The 16,941-nt window shown below is 43.1% G+C and overlaps 1 protein-coding gene across 1 annotated transcript; it reads right to left on the bottom strand.

Moving 5' to 3' along the window:
• Positions 1-103: 103 nt before the first annotated feature.
• BHMT (betaine--homocysteine S-methyltransferase) lies at positions 104-16,220 on the bottom strand. Its single transcript, XM_059418127.1, has 8 exons — positions 16,101-16,220; positions 14,302-14,434; positions 9,246-9,364; positions 7,573-7,764; positions 7,062-7,209; positions 3,720-3,902; positions 2,076-2,304; positions 104-770 (listed from the first exon to the last, which is right to left on the bottom strand). Exons 1-8 carry the CDS (start codon positions 16,131-16,133, stop codon positions 584-586), a joined length of 1,224 nt encoding a protein of 407 aa, XP_059274110.1. The 5' UTR covers positions 16,134-16,220; the 3' UTR covers positions 104-583.
• Between the last annotated feature and the right edge of the window lie 721 nt (positions 16,221-16,941).

The raw sequence follows: 16,941 nt of genomic DNA, 5'->3' as shown, positions 1-16,941 counted from the left end.
TCTGTAGGTGTTTTTCAAACTATGAAGTCATAAAATCCATTTGAAGGGTCTCAGCCAGCATGTTTTATCAGTGAGATAGGACGGAAAGGAATGGAATAGAAAATACCAAAACGGATCACACATTTTATTTCAGTGCTTGTATGGCATGTGTTTTACTGGGTTATTAAAGTTTTGTTTCTTACCAAGGGTCATGTTGAAAAGAACTTGGAAGTCCCTTCCCTATAGCACTCTATCTATCACTGTCATGTCAGCTCATATCTCATCCTCCTCATTAGCCTGCAAATTAACTAAAGTGGGAATGAATATCTGAGTTACTTTTCACTGGCCACAGAGATTTCCTTAATACCTTATGTGTGGGATAGGGAACCTGTTTAAGATTTACTTCTCACTTTGCTTCTAAGTAAATTTCTAAAATATACTTTTTAAATTATCCAGGGCTATTTGTATTTCTGTTTTGTTTAGCTACTACCAATTTTACACGTAGCCTGGCATTAACATAAGCATTCTTTTTAAACCATCTTTTCCTTATTTTTGGGAATTGTGGCCCAAGCATAGAAGTCAGCAAAAATGGCTTCCACGGAGGCTACTGGGCAGATTTAAATTTCTGTTTTTCAAAGAGCTCTTTCAGCTGCTGCTCAGTTGTGGCTTCTTTCTGCTGCATCAGCTCAGCCGTTCCTTTGGTCACTCCCCAGGCGTCGGGCTTCGACATGGAAGGGTTGTATGGCCTGCCTGAGGCTATCCGAAGATTCTCCCAGTATTCTTTCCTGGCCCTGGGTGAAGAAAACACACCACATTGGACTCCTTCCTGAGTATCTGAGTCTGTGTGTCACTGAGCTAGGAATACTTCCATAGAGCTGGCTTCAGACTCTTGAGAGTACGTCCACTGATACACATTTATTAATCTGGGCTACAAGTTTTTGGTTTTTTGTTTTGAATATTTTGTTTCTTTATTTTGGGAGAGAGAGAGCTCGAGAGCATGAATGTGCACAAGCTGGGGCAGTGGCCGAGGCAGAGGGAGAAGCAAGCTCCCCACTGAGCAGGGAGCCTGATGATGCAGGACTCCATCCCAGGACCCCAGGATCATGACCTGAGCGGAAGGCAGACACTTAACTGAGCCACCCAGGCATCCCTCAAAAAACATTTTTAAATTTAACTTTTGGGGCACCAGGGTGGCTCAGTGGGCTAAGCCTCTGCCTTCGGCTCAGATCATGATCCCAGGGTCCTGGGATAGAGCCCTGTATCAGGCTCTCTGCTCAGCCAGAAGCTTTGGGGACAGGGTCGTGCCTTGTTCTTGCTACATCAGCATCCACAGCAGGGTCTGATAGAGTTGGGCAGAGTCACTGTCCGCTGAACAGAGTGCAACCACTCCCTCTGCATGGGTGATCATCCTTCCTTCACCCCCTGCTTTATCTCGTGGCTAGTAAGCCCATCAAAACACAGCCCCCGTATCCCTTCTTCTAGAATGTCTGTTAGGCCGAGAGAGCCATTTTCTTCTCTTACTAATTTTTAAATCTCTGCCTCTACCAAAGCAGTTACTACAGTATAATCCACTGACTTTCTTAACAGTTTTCCCCAGTAGACTATGTGAATCTCTAGGCAGATCTTCATTTATTTTCCCAGTGCTCTGCATGTTGCCTGATGTAAAGTCTGTTTATTGTTCATCTTCCTCACTGGAGTGTAAGCTCTGAGGGCAGAGACCTGTCTTACTCACCGCTGTGTACCCAGCTCCAAGAGTTGTGCTTGGCACAGAACAGAATAGTTAATATTTGTTACATTTGACTTAAATCTTAGCAACCAGTTAATTCAGAGTTGTTGAAGTTCCGTGGCATGGTACTATCCCGGAGCATGAAATCGCATTTCATTGCTAACCTGCATTATTTATATGTTAAATCTTAAAGCCTTCTCCAGAAATCACTATCTAAGGTTACTCTGTAAACATCTCTGTGAACAATTTAAGGGGGATAACTAAGTATCATCATGCAGAAAATTAGCTATATTCTTTGCTCTGACCTCACTTGGACATACTCACAATGGACATGAGTTTGGTTTGGCAGATACAGTTGAAAAGTTCTTACCTTGCTCTAATCCACGGTTTGGTGTGCATGTCTAAACCACTTCCCCAGCTGCCATGCTTTTCTGAAGCTGGTGGCAAAAATCCCCTTTCTGGGGCCAGCTCCTCTGCAATTGCCCGGATGTGGTAGGGCTCAAATCCACAGCAGCCACCAATGTACCTAACCCCCAGGTTGTAGGCCTCTCTGGCATATTTTTGTATATCCCATCTGGTTGCAACTCTGGGCTCCAGTCCTATAATAAATGGAATGAATTCTTCATTTAAAAAACTACTCAAAATAAACAGCCATAATATGCTTGTAATTTTCAACAGCTGAATTAAATAATTTGTCAAGACCTAATTCTTAACTTTCAAAAACTATTAGGTAATTTGTGTCTACACATCCAGTCTTAAATGTTGTTGTAGCCGACTTTCAGATGGTTCCCAATGAACTGTGCCCTTTGATGTTCTCACCCTTGAGTAGTCCCCTCTCGTATTATATCAGGTTGGTCTCAGAGACCAATAGAATGTGTCAGAAGGGATCATTAGTGACTTCTGAGGCTGGGTTATACAAGGCACCATGGTTTCTGCCTCAGTTTCTCTTAATCTCTTAGAATGGCTACCATGTTGTGAGGACACTGAAGCATCACAGTGGAAAGGCCCATAAGCTAAAGTACTGAGGCCTCCACAAGAGACCACAAGAAGTGAACATCTGTTCCCAATAGCCAATTAAGGGAGCTTGGAAGTAGATTCCCTCACTCCCTTTAGGCCTTCAGATGACTGCAGACCTGACCAATATCTGGACTGCAACCCTTTAGGGGACCCTGAGCAAAAACTCTCCAGCTAGGCTGCTCCCAAATTCATGATCCATAGCAGCTCTGAGATATAATAACTATTTATTGTCTAAAAGTACTAATTTTTGCAATAATTTGTTCTATGGCAAAAACACAGGTGACTTGCCATTCCTCCATGGTTCTTCTGCATGGATTATTTTGTAATATCTTACTTCTCTGAGAGTCCCTATAAAACATAGTACCTTAGGACTATAGGACCTTAGAATGGAACAGACTGGCCGGGCTCTGGCCCGGGTGACCTCTCTGGTTTGATTTTCAGGTAGACCCATACTTCCCAAACATGCTTTCTCCCTTTTCCCAGACTGCAAGTCTGCCCTCACTTCATCTGCTTGGTCTTTTTGTTCAGACTTGTTACGTAGTGATCCTGTGATGGTATTGTCTCCTTCCCCCCAAACTCTATAGTATCTGAGCAACATTCAGAACAGGAGAAAAGTCTTAGACATAAATTGGTCTGTCCTTCTAATTTTTCTGATGAGGAAACTAAGGTCTAGAAGAACAAATGGGTTTTGCTAAGGTTATATGATTTGGCAACCAAGCTGGACCAGGGTCACTATCTCTGCCAATCTCACCTGCAAGGGCATCGTTTTTTTACCAAACTACAGGTAAAAGGTTTAAAAGTCTTTTTTGTCTGGTGGTTCTATCTTTTCCTTCTGCTGTGGTCCAGTAAATCAAGGAGCTGTCTGTAGGGAGGGAGGCTGGGGGCAAGAGATGAGACATGCTGCCATTTGTTTACTATGAGAAAGCTCTATGGCTACAGTTAGGGAAATCTGCCCAACATGAAGACACTGAGATGATTTATAAAATGTCTGTCTTACCAAAGGGGAATTCTGGTAGGTCGATAAATCCCTGTTTGTTGCAGTCAGGAGTGTGGTAGGCCAACGGCTGACTCATCAGGTGGGCTTTTAGTCGGGCAGCCTCCAAGCCTTCCTTCATGAGCTTCACTGTTTGTAAACTGGTTGTGGGGTCAAAATGGCAGTTCACGCCAACGATGGACGCTCCTGCAAGTGGGAAGAACCGTTTAGCTTTAGGGATTCATCAGACAGGCAGGCTCAGCTCTCCTCCCTTAATTAGGGAACTTTTATTTGGAATAGTGAATTGTAAATACAGCCTTTGGTTCTTGCTTCCTTGCAAACCTGTCTTAGGTTCGGGTGGGGATGATTGCTAATGGGCAGCAAGGGCTCTCTGTGAAAGGTGTTTTGAAGAATCTGTTAAAATGGAAGTGTCATTTATGCACACTTGGTTGTCCCACCTTTTTTTCCAGAAACTCATTATTAGAGTTTTTTTTAACTCCACATTTTAAATGTCAATTTTTCAGTCTTGGATACAGTAATTTTCCAACACTCCCAGCTGCTCGATCGCACCTGTGGTTATCATACCATTCATTTGGGGAGCAATGTTTCCTTTTATTGGGCCAGTTTACTAATATCACTAATCCAGATTCCAGGAGCTGCTAAGTTGATGCCATAGGTCATAATATCCAGTGTTCAGTGACAAGCATCTCAGTAGTCCTCATTGTGCTGGGTGACAGTTTGCTCCTTCATTCTTGTTCCAATCCTGCCTCCTGTTATTCCTCTGAATTTTTTTTTTTTCTTTTTTTGGTCAAGAGCACTGATGACCTCAACCTTGGCAAGGCCAGCAGTTACTTCTCTGTTCTCATCTTACTTGATGTCTCAGCAGCATTCAATCTACTGGACCATTCTCTCTTTCATCAACACTCTCCTTCTCTTGGCTTCTCATATTCTCTAGTGTTACTCCTACCTTGCTGGCTGCTTTCTTTGGATGTTAGGTGTTGAGCCCCTGCTCACGGCTGAACCTTTCAATCCTTCATTGTCCCAGGATCTCCATGAGCCATCGTCTCTTCACCTCTCCTTCCTTTCCAGTCCCAGGGCTCTTGGGATCCAGAACTAGATCCAGAACTCCCAAATTTCTCTCTTTAAGCTGGAATTTTCCCTTGGGTCCCAGACTTGTATATTCAACAGCTCACTTAACATCTTCACATCTTCGCTTGGATCTTAAGTACCTTCTCTCTTTCTTCTCCTTCTTTTTTGTCTTTTTAAAATTTTTTTTGATGTTCTGCTGCCAGAGTTTCTCTTTCCTTTCTTGACTTCATTACACTAATGAATTAATCATAGGTTGGCTACTTATTGGGTGTCTGTTAGGTATAAGTGTCCTTCTAAGGGGCTGTAGAGAAATAAAAACATAGAACATAGTCCCTGACATCAAGGATTTAGCACAGGGCTTCCAAAGGTTTGCTCCATGAGAGTAGGCTCTGAGATCGATTTAGAAAGTAGCTATTTAATTTGTCCCTTTCTTGGAGACTACCAATATATATAAACATATCAAAGACTCAGAAATTCTGTGTATTGTTCCAATTTTAGTATGTGTGCAACATAAGTGAGCAGTAAGGCCCTGAGAAACTCTGTTAATTGGTTTAATACAGCATTTTCTCTCTTATTTATTTTTTATTGTGTTTTGTTAGTCACCACACAGTACATCATTAGTTTTTGATGTTGTGTTCCATGATTCACTGTTTGCATGTAACACCCAGTGCTCTATGCAATCATGCCCTCCTGAATACCCATCACCAGACTCACCCACCTCCCCATACCCCTCTTTTATTTTTAAAGATTTATTTATTTGAGAGGGAGAGAGACCGCATGAGCAGGAGGAGCAGAGGGAGAAGGAGAGATAATCTCAGACTGACATGGGGACTCCCATCTCACAACCCTGAGATCACAACCTGAACCAAAACCAACAGCTGGATGCTTAAGGGACTGTGCCACCCTGGGGCCCCTAACCCAACATTTTCTAAATGTATTTCACTACAGAACCCTACTAATGTTCTCACAGATTAGAAAATGTCGATTGAGGAGATCCCAAATGTGTGGTATAAGTAGAAAGAGTTCGTTTGCTGAGAGGAGGGCATGTTCACTTGTGCCCAGTGCTGTGCCAAACATAATCTCTGCCCTCTTTGATTTTACAGTTTCGTGAGTCAGACATTAAGGAGATAAACAAATAAGGCAAGTGGCAAGTGCTACAAAGAATATAAATAAGGTACACTGATGTCAAACACTGCACCTACCTTGAATGGAATAGTCAGGGAAGAAATAGATGCAGGCCAAGAATCTCTGCCAGTTATCAACGGGGTGATGAAAGCCTTCTCTGGTCTTTTTGAAACAAGTTAACTTGCTTCTTCCCCTCCCCCCATGTTTATATTTCCGGTAAAAAGTTAAGATTATTTAGTTTCATTCCTAAATCTAATTGTTATTGTTAATGACAAGTATGAAATGACTTTCATGAAATATCAGGAGTTGGATAAAAATCAGAAATCAAACATAGCCAGTCAAAATCTCCCCATTCCACAGAATGAGCTGGGCTCTTCACTGACATAGAGCAACTCCTTGCATTAAAAATGAGGCAGCTTTGAAAACAATCTGTGAGTTTTCCCTTATTGAAATGAAACCCAGTGTTAAGAATGGAAATTACTTGGGCACCTGGATGGCTCAGTGGGTTAAGCCTCTGCCTTGGGCTCAGGTCGTGATCTCAGGGTCCTGGGATCGAGTCCCGCATCGGGCTCTCTGCTCGGTGGGGAGCCTGCTTCCCCCCTCTCTCTCTGCCTCTCTGCCTACTTGTGATCTCTCTTTGTCAAATAAATAAATAAAATCTTAAAAAAAAAGAATGGAAATTACTTAAAAAGGTAAATTACATGGCCCCTATTTCATACCAAAATTTTTAAAAATTTATTATACCAATTACAAAAAGCAAAGCATATCAGGAATTTATGAAAAGAAGAAAACTTCCACAAAGAAGGCAACTGACTTAAAAGTTACTGTCTTAAAACCTCAACTTAGGGTTAAAATAAAATGCACTTTTTCCTCATGCTCGTTTTGAATTACTGAAATTCTTCCTATTTCTAGGTGTTACACCTTAGTCTAGTTGCCCCTTTCAGAACAATGGTATGTGTGTATGTCTTTTTTCTTTATTTTACTTTTTTTCTCTTTAGAAGTCCATAGTGATATTATCAGTACTCCCAGGAAAGCACATTAATGGTTTTCCTTTTAACAAAACAAGTATATAATGATTCATAGGTGGGCCTGTATTTGTATGTAGTTTTCAAAAGACTCACTAATTGCAAACTGGTTAAAATCCATCATCACCTGCTTTAACCAGGCGCACTGCACACTCGCCGGGTCTCACGCCGTGCAAATCCCCCTCTGGGCCGATGCACATGGTTGCTGCCACGGGTTTCCCAGATGTCTTCAAGGCTTCCACTGCCCACACAGCCTCTTCAACATGCTCAAAATACTGAAATAAGATCAAATTAAGGTACTTTTTATCTCGTTTCTTCTGAACAATTAGAAAACTTATTTTACTGTGTAATAATTATCACTAAATGACCAGTCTTCAAACTTTTGAGTTGTGACCCCTTAGCATTTTTTGAAATGGAATAGAAGGGTAATTACTGTGAAGTGCAGTCAAAAGGTTTGAAGAACACTTCATTAGATTAACTGAATCAAATTCAGTAGAAGCCCTAAACTGGAAAAAGATTTAAAAACTAAATATTTACTAACCATGATGGGCAACTATCCCACATGTTCCTCAGGAAAGCACAAGGTAGAGAAAATACACGAGCTGCGATGTCTCATCTTTGGTCAAATATTTGTTTACCTCAGCAATCAAGAAGTCCACATTCTTCTTCAGAAAGACCTCTAGCTGTTGCTGAAATACTTTTTTAACTTCCGTTTCACTCTTGCAGCTGAGGTACGAAGGCGTTTGGCTCACGCCTCCTGCCACCAAAGCGTCTCCCTCATCAGCCACTTGCCGGGCAATATCACAAGCAGCTTCATTGACTTTCTGCCCCTAAAATGAGTGAAATAGGATGTATCTACATTTTCATGCAGAATTGAAACCAAATTATTATTCAAATGTCCACATCTCAGTTGGATATTACCATGGAGAGTTCTAGAAGATGACAGTGATAGAATAGTTCAACTTACCAAGCTGAGCAATTTGCAGTAACAACACCACCACTATTAGTAATGAAAACAATAAATCTAATGATGGTATCTAGGATATTACATACCAAAGCTCTGTGAGAGGATAAAAATCTTTACATAAAAGGATCTGGTATCTTCCAGTGTCTAAGTGGCACTTAGAAGAATATTTAGCAGATAGTGGTGATGATGATGATTATTTGCTGTCAAGATCAATGAGAATAAAATGTAATTAAGATGACTACAGAATTGGGGCACCTGGGTGGCTCAGTGGGTTAAAGCCTCTGACTTCCGCTCAGGTCATGGTCTCAGGGTCCTGGTATCAAGGCCCGCATCGGACTTTCTGCTCAGTGGGGAGCCTGCTTCCCTCTCTCTCTGTCTGCCTCTCTGCCTACTTGTGGTCTCTCTCTCTCTGTCAAATAAATAAATAAAATCTTAAAAAAAAAAAAGATGACTACAGAATTCATGACTTTTTATTATTATGTATTTTCTTAATTAACAGATGCATGTATTGCAAGGTATTTTCTAATTACTTAGACATTAAAAATTGACACTTGTCTTCAATAAGCCCCAGTGCTGTGGCTCACACAGACTCATGCAATTTTAGAACTTGGTCTTTTAGACCGCCTTTTAGAGCTCAGTCAGTGAAACCTCTGACTCCTGATCTCCACTCAGGTCTCAGTCTGATGGTTGTGAGTTCAAGCCCTGTATTGGGTTCCATGCTAGGCATGGAGCCCACCTAAAAAACAAATGAACAAAAAGCTTCTTTTTCATTATAGGGATTGAGAAATTGTCACTTTGATGGCATAGGTAAATGGTTTGCCCAACATGATACAGTTGATTATAGCTGAGTCAGGAAAGTTCCAGGACCACTGTGCCCTTCCTTGTGTCTTTGACCTTTCCCTACATTGCCCCACATTAAAAAAAGGTAAGGATGTAAGAATTTGTCAGGATACCCACTCAGCAACTTAGGATGACTGGGAGAATCATTAATCATTAACTACCTCTTCTTTGATATGCTTCATTATATGCCTTTCTGTCAATTTTGGGGACTCCACCTAAAACCTAAAAGAGTTATTCACACATATCTCATTTCTGTATTATCTAAAAATTATATTCTGAGTTACTGGGAAAATGTTCTTTTTATAAAATGCTAGTGAGATATAGCAGGTGTTTGTTTTTGTCAGGAGAATTAACGCACAAAGTACGAAATCAGCAATCCTGTATCACACATATCCCATTTCTGTATTATCTAAAAAACTCAACATTTTTCTCTATGAGAAGTTTGGTGATGACATGTAATGCCTACTGTGCCCGTCTAAGAATGCCAAGTGTGGCTTTACTCACAGATATTTTCTCTGCAACATAGTTTCCCCTGTTCTCCAGCTTGTCTTCACTTGCATAAAAGGTGAAGGTTTGCATGACGTTGGATCCAGCTCTGAGGAACTCTCGATGAAGCTGGCGAACTGGGAGATTGGTTGAGGAAGGTTATTCATGACTATCAGTTGATAACCCATGATGCTTGCAAAAGGCTACCAGATATACAGCTAATGAAAATATCTGCTTACATTCTTTGCACATCCTGAGAGCAAACGAGAAGCAGATCTGGGGCTCTTGCTATGAAGGAGAGATTATTTCTACCATGGATGTGGGGTGAAAGGAAGAGGGAGCTCCCACAGAGGAGGAATCCTTTAACGTTTTTGCTGGGCAGAGGTGGGGAAAAGATTCCCTACAGAGGACCTGAACAAAAAGGAGGCGGCAGCAATAGGTTTGGATTTGGGGGTGCAGCAGGTAGTGTCAGCAGCTGAAGTTGAGGATGTATCAGAGAGTTAGTAGGAGATGCAGGTGGAGAGAGGGTACTGGGCCTGCAGAGGACAAATGGCCTAACACATCATCCCAAGGAGCCTAGGCTTCAGACCGCAGGTATCGAGAAACACCAGTACGTGGTAAAAATATGAATGATGTGATTAGCTCAGTGTATTTGAAAGATATTTCTGGTAACTGAGTGGAATAAGAATTGGAGGAAGGGTCCTAAGCATAGGTCCATGGATAAATGCCAAATGGCAAAGCTTTCACTGGCTAAAGAAAATATGATGGGGCAGCTCCCTCCATATAACCAATTATATTCAATTTAAGGAATTAACCTTTGCTCTAAAATAGTGGTCCTAAACTCTGGTTGCCCATTAGATACCCTGTAAGCTTTTTAAAAATAATGGTTGCTGGGGTCCAATCCACAGATATTTTAATTTAGTTGGAAACTGATTCTTAGCTTACATTTTATTGAGAACTGCCATTCTGAGTGACTGGGAAAATGCTCTTTTTAGAAAATGCTAGTGAGACTTAGCAGGTGTTCATTTTCATCAGGAGAATTAACTAAAGTAAGGAATCAGCAATCCTGTATCAGCCCCTGAATCCATTTTTGAAATTTCGTTGGCTTTTCAAAGCCAAAGATCTGGGAGTGACTACATTAGAGGCTAGGAAATTTTTAGGACAGTGGAGTTCCTAGCCCTTTAGTCTGGCACGTTTGCATCCCGGGGCCCTAGTGGAGTGCAGAGCACATAGGAAGCTCAGTGTGGTTTTAAAGGAACAAGTCAGTGAGGCCAGAAAGCTTCTGAATTTCAGAAAATGGGTTTCTAAGCATGGAATCTCTAGTTCTGAGAGGGAACTTAAAAGCGTGCCTAATGTGGAAGCTTCAGACTTGTTTTAATTAGCAGCAGAACCAATGAAAGACATTTTATTCGGAGTCCCCTGTTCATGGATCAAACACAGAGCTGCTGTGGCTGGAGCGGGGTGAAGGGCCTATCGATGAGGTCCTTGTACACTAGGAGGAAATGGATTCTAAACAGGAAGTCCATCCAGCTGGTCCTTGGGTGGATTTCCAGGGACTGTGTTAAAAAGCCCTGGAATGGTGTGCAAATTGAGCATATGTATATTTTACACTGCATTTTACACCCTTTTATTAGATTTTCCCAGAGGGCAGTAGCCAACTCCTTGCTCTTAATCGATCTGGTTATTCTACGGTGCTTCTTAAAGCAGCAGTGCTTCTCGAAGTGTGACCCAACTGAGACTCACCTCGGGGCAATTAATAAGAATTCAGATTCCCCAAACCCCTCCAGATTCAGCAAGCCTGAATTCTTTGCTGAATTCTATGCTGATTCCACTGGGTGCAAGAACTGCAATTTTTGGCATAGACTTTGGTAGGACAATTAGTCCACTTAAATGAGCCCAAAATACTCAAGAAACAGATGGCCAAGAGATAAATGTGCTGTTTCTGTATTAAGAAAGTCAAAGTCAGTATCAGAGCAGTTTCTCTTGAACTCCTCTAATGTATAACTTTAAAAAAAGGTGACTTGTAAGATTGAAGCTTGTGTTTAAAGCACAGTCTTACTTTATTTACATGGCGGAGTTTTCACCAAAGTACCTTATTGTTAATACCAGTTTTGCCCGAGAAATATTTCACTGAATTTAACCCAGCAAGCAGACCTTAAGAAACAAACCGCAGATATATTTTAAATTCTCATTCTTGGATCTTAATTATTCTATTGTGTTCCTTAAAGCCCTTTAATGCAGCACTTCTCAAAGTGTGGTTCACCTTGCTATCGCCTGGGGACAGTTATGAATTTGTAGGTTCCTTGACCCACTCACAGACCTAATGAGTCCAAATCTCTAAGTGAAGGCTGGGAATCTATCACTTTGAATAAACTGCTGGTGCAATGAAAATTTGAAGACTACTGCTGTTTTAGTTTCCCAAGCCTACTGAATTCTCTTTTCCTTTCCTTCCTTCCTCCCTCCACAACTGCCTGCCTGCCCCCCTTCCTCTTTCTTTCTTTCCTTCTTTTAGGGCAGAGTATAGTATTATTTCTACTTTTATTTGGAAATATGAAAGTTGTGTGTATTTGCCAGGCTTCATGATGTGACTGTAGCTCTTTTACTTTGAATGCAATTCAGAGCTAGTGTGATTTGAACACAAAATTTCTATATTTCTCCAGCAGAAATAGATACATTACAACCAAGACACTATCAAGAGAAGAAACAATGGATTTAATAATAGACTTGCAGTGTTTCTCATTATCAGGCAGTATTTTAATGACTTTACACATAACTTATTTAAATCTCATAACAATCTTAGAGGTAGATGTCAATATTATCAGTTTTGTAGAAGAGGAAACTGGGTCCCAGAGAAGCTGAGTAATTTCCCCATGGCCACACAGCCTAGTGTGCCAGAATTTCATTCAATTATTCATTCATTCAATTAGTCTGGATCCAGAATCTGTTTGCTTAACCTTAAAGCTGTACTGTCACTTTATAGGCTTTGTTAGTTTCTGTCCTTTATCACTGAATTCACTGAAATACACTCTTTAATAAACATTAAAGACAGCTCTTCAACTTGGGTAATATTCATAAGAACTTCCTCCAGTTTCCTCTAAGTCAGCTTCTTTCAGTGTTGGCTACTGATGGCTGTTGACTGAGACGTCTCTAGGAAGTACCCTCGGCCAAAGGGAGCTTCCTTGCAAAGGGCTAAACCCTCTCCTGGGAGAGGGGAGAGTTGGTAGTTTGGATGCAATGCTTGGTCTCTTAGTAGGGAGAGAGCAAAGGTCCAGCTCCCTTGCCTCGATTTGGGACTACTCTGAAGGGCCTATCCAAATCCAGAGCTTCCTGAGGGACTGGCCAAGTTGTTGTCTTTAACAACTGCATCACAGTGTAAATGCACTTCCCATTAAAAGTTCTGAGCACAGGGTGCCTGGATGGCTCAGTAGGTTAAAGCCTCTGCCTTTGGCTCAGGTCATGATCCCGGGGTCCTGGGATCGAGACCCATGTCTGGCTCCTTCCTCAGTGGTACTCACTGCTTACCCCCCTCTCTCTGTCTGCCTCTCTGCCTACTTGTGATCTCTGTCAAATAAATAAAAATCTTTAAGCAAACAAACAAAAAACCAAAAAACTTCTGAGCACAAATCTCCACTTCTGGCCAACTGGCAATGAGCTCCTACCTCGTGATGGGTGTTAGAGTCCCCAGCATGCTCTAGGGGTACAGTTGTTTCAAAACTCATGTGTGGTGAGCTGGAATGAGATGCCCTTAGAAGGGAATGTACTAGCAGGTGCAGTAGCTCAGATGGTTGAGAGGTTCAGAGGCAGTAGTAATTATAAGGACTTCAGAATCAGATGGCTATTGTTGGGTACAACTAACATACTAGAGAAAGACAGTGAAAGGTTAAGGGTGATTCATCACCAAATTAAGGCCAAGTATGAAGGTCTGTTGGGTTCCTGGGTGGCATAACAAGAAGCTCACCTTTTGTAGCTAGAGAGCAGAAAATGCTGAGGATCTGGCCCTGGACTAAATTATACAGGGAGCCAAAAGTCAGAGAGGGTGAATTCTAAACCAGGCAAGCCTTCTATTGCCACAGTCAGGGCCTGATTAGGAAGATACGGGTTCCTGAGATTGGGATGAAGACATATAGGTGGAGTCACTTATGAACCTCAAAAACCTAGATCCCCCTTGAGCCCTCTGGGCCTGCAGAAGTGGCCCATTTCTCCCTTTAAAGGGTAATGCTTCCTGCTTGGTTTAGGCTGATAAAACCCTTGTAAGACAGCATTATCTCCCTCATGTGCCATCTCAGAACCCCTCTTGGCACTTTACCATTAAAGATTTGTGGTCAAAAAAGTGAAATGAGAATAGGCTGTGTGGGTGCAGGTGCAAGGTAGGTAGACAGTTCAATTTAAATAGGATGGGACAAGTATACAATAGATTTAATGAGTTGGCAAATATACAGTGGAGGAGAGCATATCTACGAGAAGTGATTGTTACTGTAGGTAAGATGGATGATGAACACATGGGGAGAGAATGGATTAGAAATGCTAACATGGAAGGGATGAAGGACTGAAAATATTGATGAGGTTGTGGAGTGGGAGAATTAGAGTGAGCAGAAAATACAGAAGGTGCTTGTCAGAGTGGGGTCTTTGTAATTGGGATTTCAGGAGTAGACAGTGGTGATGGCAAGATCTAGGACTGTGTTGCTGAGGTGAAGGATGGAGGAAAAATAGAGTTGGAGATGAGGAGGAGATCAAGGCATTGACAGGAAGAGTCCTAGATAGACCATCTGCAGGGATATCGAGGTCACCCAGAGAGGTAAGGGAGGGAGGAGCAAAGAGGAAGGCAGTGAGCCAGCTTCGAGACTCACCTAAAGTGAAGGGCAGGAACCAAGAGGTGGCTATAGGTGATAGCAACAAGGAGGACCACTGTGGTCATTCAATGTGTGAGTCTGTCCTTACATACCTAGCACAATGCCCAGCAGGCAATAATAAATGTTGGGAAATGTACCAGAAATGGATCTGTTTGATGGTATGCTCCTAGACTGGTCATTGCAGTGCTCTTTTATGAGAACTTAGAATAGAGCTATGCACCAACCTGCTTCTGGGTGTTCCACAGCAGCCTCTGGGGTCCAGGGGCCTGCTTTCACGTAGCCCCTCTTCTCCAGTGCAAAGACAAACCCTCCATCTCCAATCACAACTTCTCCAGAGTTTAAACGTTCTAGGATGCCCTAAAATTATAGAAAGGAGTTACTTGAGTTTTGAAAACAGTTTTCTATTTTTAGTACTTTGGTTATCATGTTCTTGAAAAGAATGATTTCCTTAGAATTCTCAGAAAGTACATATATTTATAAATTCATGACTATAAGGCAAACAATCAGAATGCTCACATAATGAAAATATGTGTATAAATACGCTGGGGGTGAGGGTCTTTCAGAACACATCAAAGAATTTAAAAATTTTATCTTTTATTTTGATTTTTTTAAAAAGATTTTTTAATGTATCTATCCGTCTGTCGGTCATCTATCTATTTAGAAGGAGCATGAGCAGGGAGGGGCAGAGGGAAAAGGAAAGAAAGAATCCCAAGCAAGCTTCTCATCCAATGCAGAGCCCCATGTGGGGCTTAATCTCATAATCCTGAGGTCATGACCTGAGCCAAGATCAAAAGCGGGAAGCTTCACGGACTCAGCCACCGAAGCACCCCAGAACACATTAAAGTATTTTGAAGAATATGGTGGAAGAATGTTACCGTTGAAGAAATATGTATAGAAGAATTAAAAGAAAAGGTTTAATTGTAAAGCCTCAAATGAATACTTAGGCACACATTCTTAAAATGGTGAAAGCTAGTCTTCTTATTCTGTTGGTAAGGAGTTCTTACAGTTGTCCTTGATCCCCGGCTGTCTCCCTGGGGGCCTCTGTCAGCCGGGTGGGGGGGCACTTTGATACCCCAGGGTCAAGTGTATTTCCTCCTCCCTTGACTCTTTTCCCACCAGCCCACCCATAGTCCTGAAGTCGCTCCATCTGTCTGCGCCATGCATCTATCCTCCTTCATCTCACAATCTAGATGAAGGCCGACAGTCTGGACATTCATCCCAGCTAGGGAAGAGAGAGGATTGTCATTAATCAGGTGTTGGAGCTGCTGGGTTTTTTGGTTTTTAAATCTTATTAACAGCCCTTACTCAGTATCTTAGAGCCTTTCTATCTGTTTTTGTTTGGTTTGGTTTGGTTTGGTTTGGTTTTCTGAAGCATGAATGGTACATTTTGTTGTGATCGCAGAAGCCAAGCTGGGGGTAAAAACTTACCATGGCCCAACCAACGAGGGAGCCTTGGAGCTGCGGCGGGACTGGTACGCCTGCACGCAAGAACCGGGCAGGGAGGCGGCCCTGGGGCTCCGCTGCACCCGTCCTAGCGCGGGCAGGAAACTGTCGGACCCCGCCCGCGCGCCTCCCTGGCCGGCCCGCGGACGGCGCGGAGGGGCGTGCACTGCCGTGCGGGCACAGACGCGGGGTGGCCAGGGCGCACCCTAAGGAATCCCCTACTCCCACCGCTGTAGGGAAGAAAAGTCCTGTGTTTGGGTCTAGGAGCCGCACTTCTGGGGGAGTGCTGTGGTGTTGGGGTGCTGGACTCAGAAGATGTTGGGAGTCGTGGGGTTCCGGGGGTGTCCTCGAGTCGGCGGTCATGTAGATCTAGGGCGCGCTCGGGATATGGGCAGGGGAGTTGCGGGAAGCTCAGAGGCACCTTGGGAGCCTGCCCGAGAAGTTCTGAGAGCACCTTCTAGTCACAGTCGGGCTCCGAGGACCCCTCTGCGCTTCCTGAGGCTGGGGTGTGGGGCCGGTGGGCCGAGACTCAGAGCCCCCGCTGGGATGGAGAACGCCCTCGGGTGCCCCGCAGACTCACCCTCTTGGCCTTTTTGCCCCCAACGGGTGCCATCTTCGAGGTGTCCAGATGGCTGCTAGGCACGGATGCGGACCGACGAGGGGAGTGTACCCCGCGCGTAGCTTGGAGCTGCACCACTGTCGCGGCCGGGCTCTTTATACCGTGCGCTGGGCGCGGGGTGGATTTCCCCAGCCTTGGCGCGGCCAACGCGGGCCTCGCTTGGGAAACACGCCTCCCCGACTTTTTTTTATTGAGGCCGGCAGTTAGTTGGGAACTTGCCCTGCGGAGATGATCGAGACTGTTATCTCAAATCGGTGAACACACAAGGCAAGTAAAATAAGAAAAAGTAATAATGAGGTTGCCCCTCGCTCAGGTTTCTACCTTACCTGTGCAGGGTCCCTCCCATTCTCCGCCCCCGCCCCCCTCCCACTGCTTAGAAGGGTCCCGACCCTGATTTATTTCTCTCTTGCCTGGGCTCTTGCACAGTTACCCACTTAAGACATCGGAGGAGGCCCCTAAGGATTCTATTCGTGCACAAATATGTGTCAAAGGTCAGGATACAAGGTTACTGAATGACATTGTGTCCTCCAAGAACTTCAGTCTATAAAGTGTGATCGAGTAGTTTCATAACGGAATACAAATGGAGCGTTCACAGAACGGTCTCTGATACGAACTCTGAATTAGTGGGTATGTTCCGAATGACCTTCTGCTCTTATATCCAAAAATGCCGTGCAGTTTCTAATAATGCAGTAGTTTCTAGTAAGAATATCTTTGCATTATTTAACCAGGACGGACTTCTAACGTCTATATATCATAGTGGAGATATATACCTTAGCCACTTCAAAATTCAGTTCAAAAGCTG

The sequence above is a fragment of the Mustela nigripes genome, chromosome 12 (assembly GCF_022355385.1).
Source record: "Mustela nigripes isolate SB6536 chromosome 12, MUSNIG.SB6536, whole genome shotgun sequence".
In the NCBI taxonomy this organism is placed as follows: domain Eukaryota; kingdom Metazoa; phylum Chordata; class Mammalia; order Carnivora; family Mustelidae; genus Mustela; species Mustela nigripes.
The sequence above is the reverse complement of the archived record's forward strand: the minus strand, read 5'-3'. Positions and strand labels throughout refer to the sequence as shown.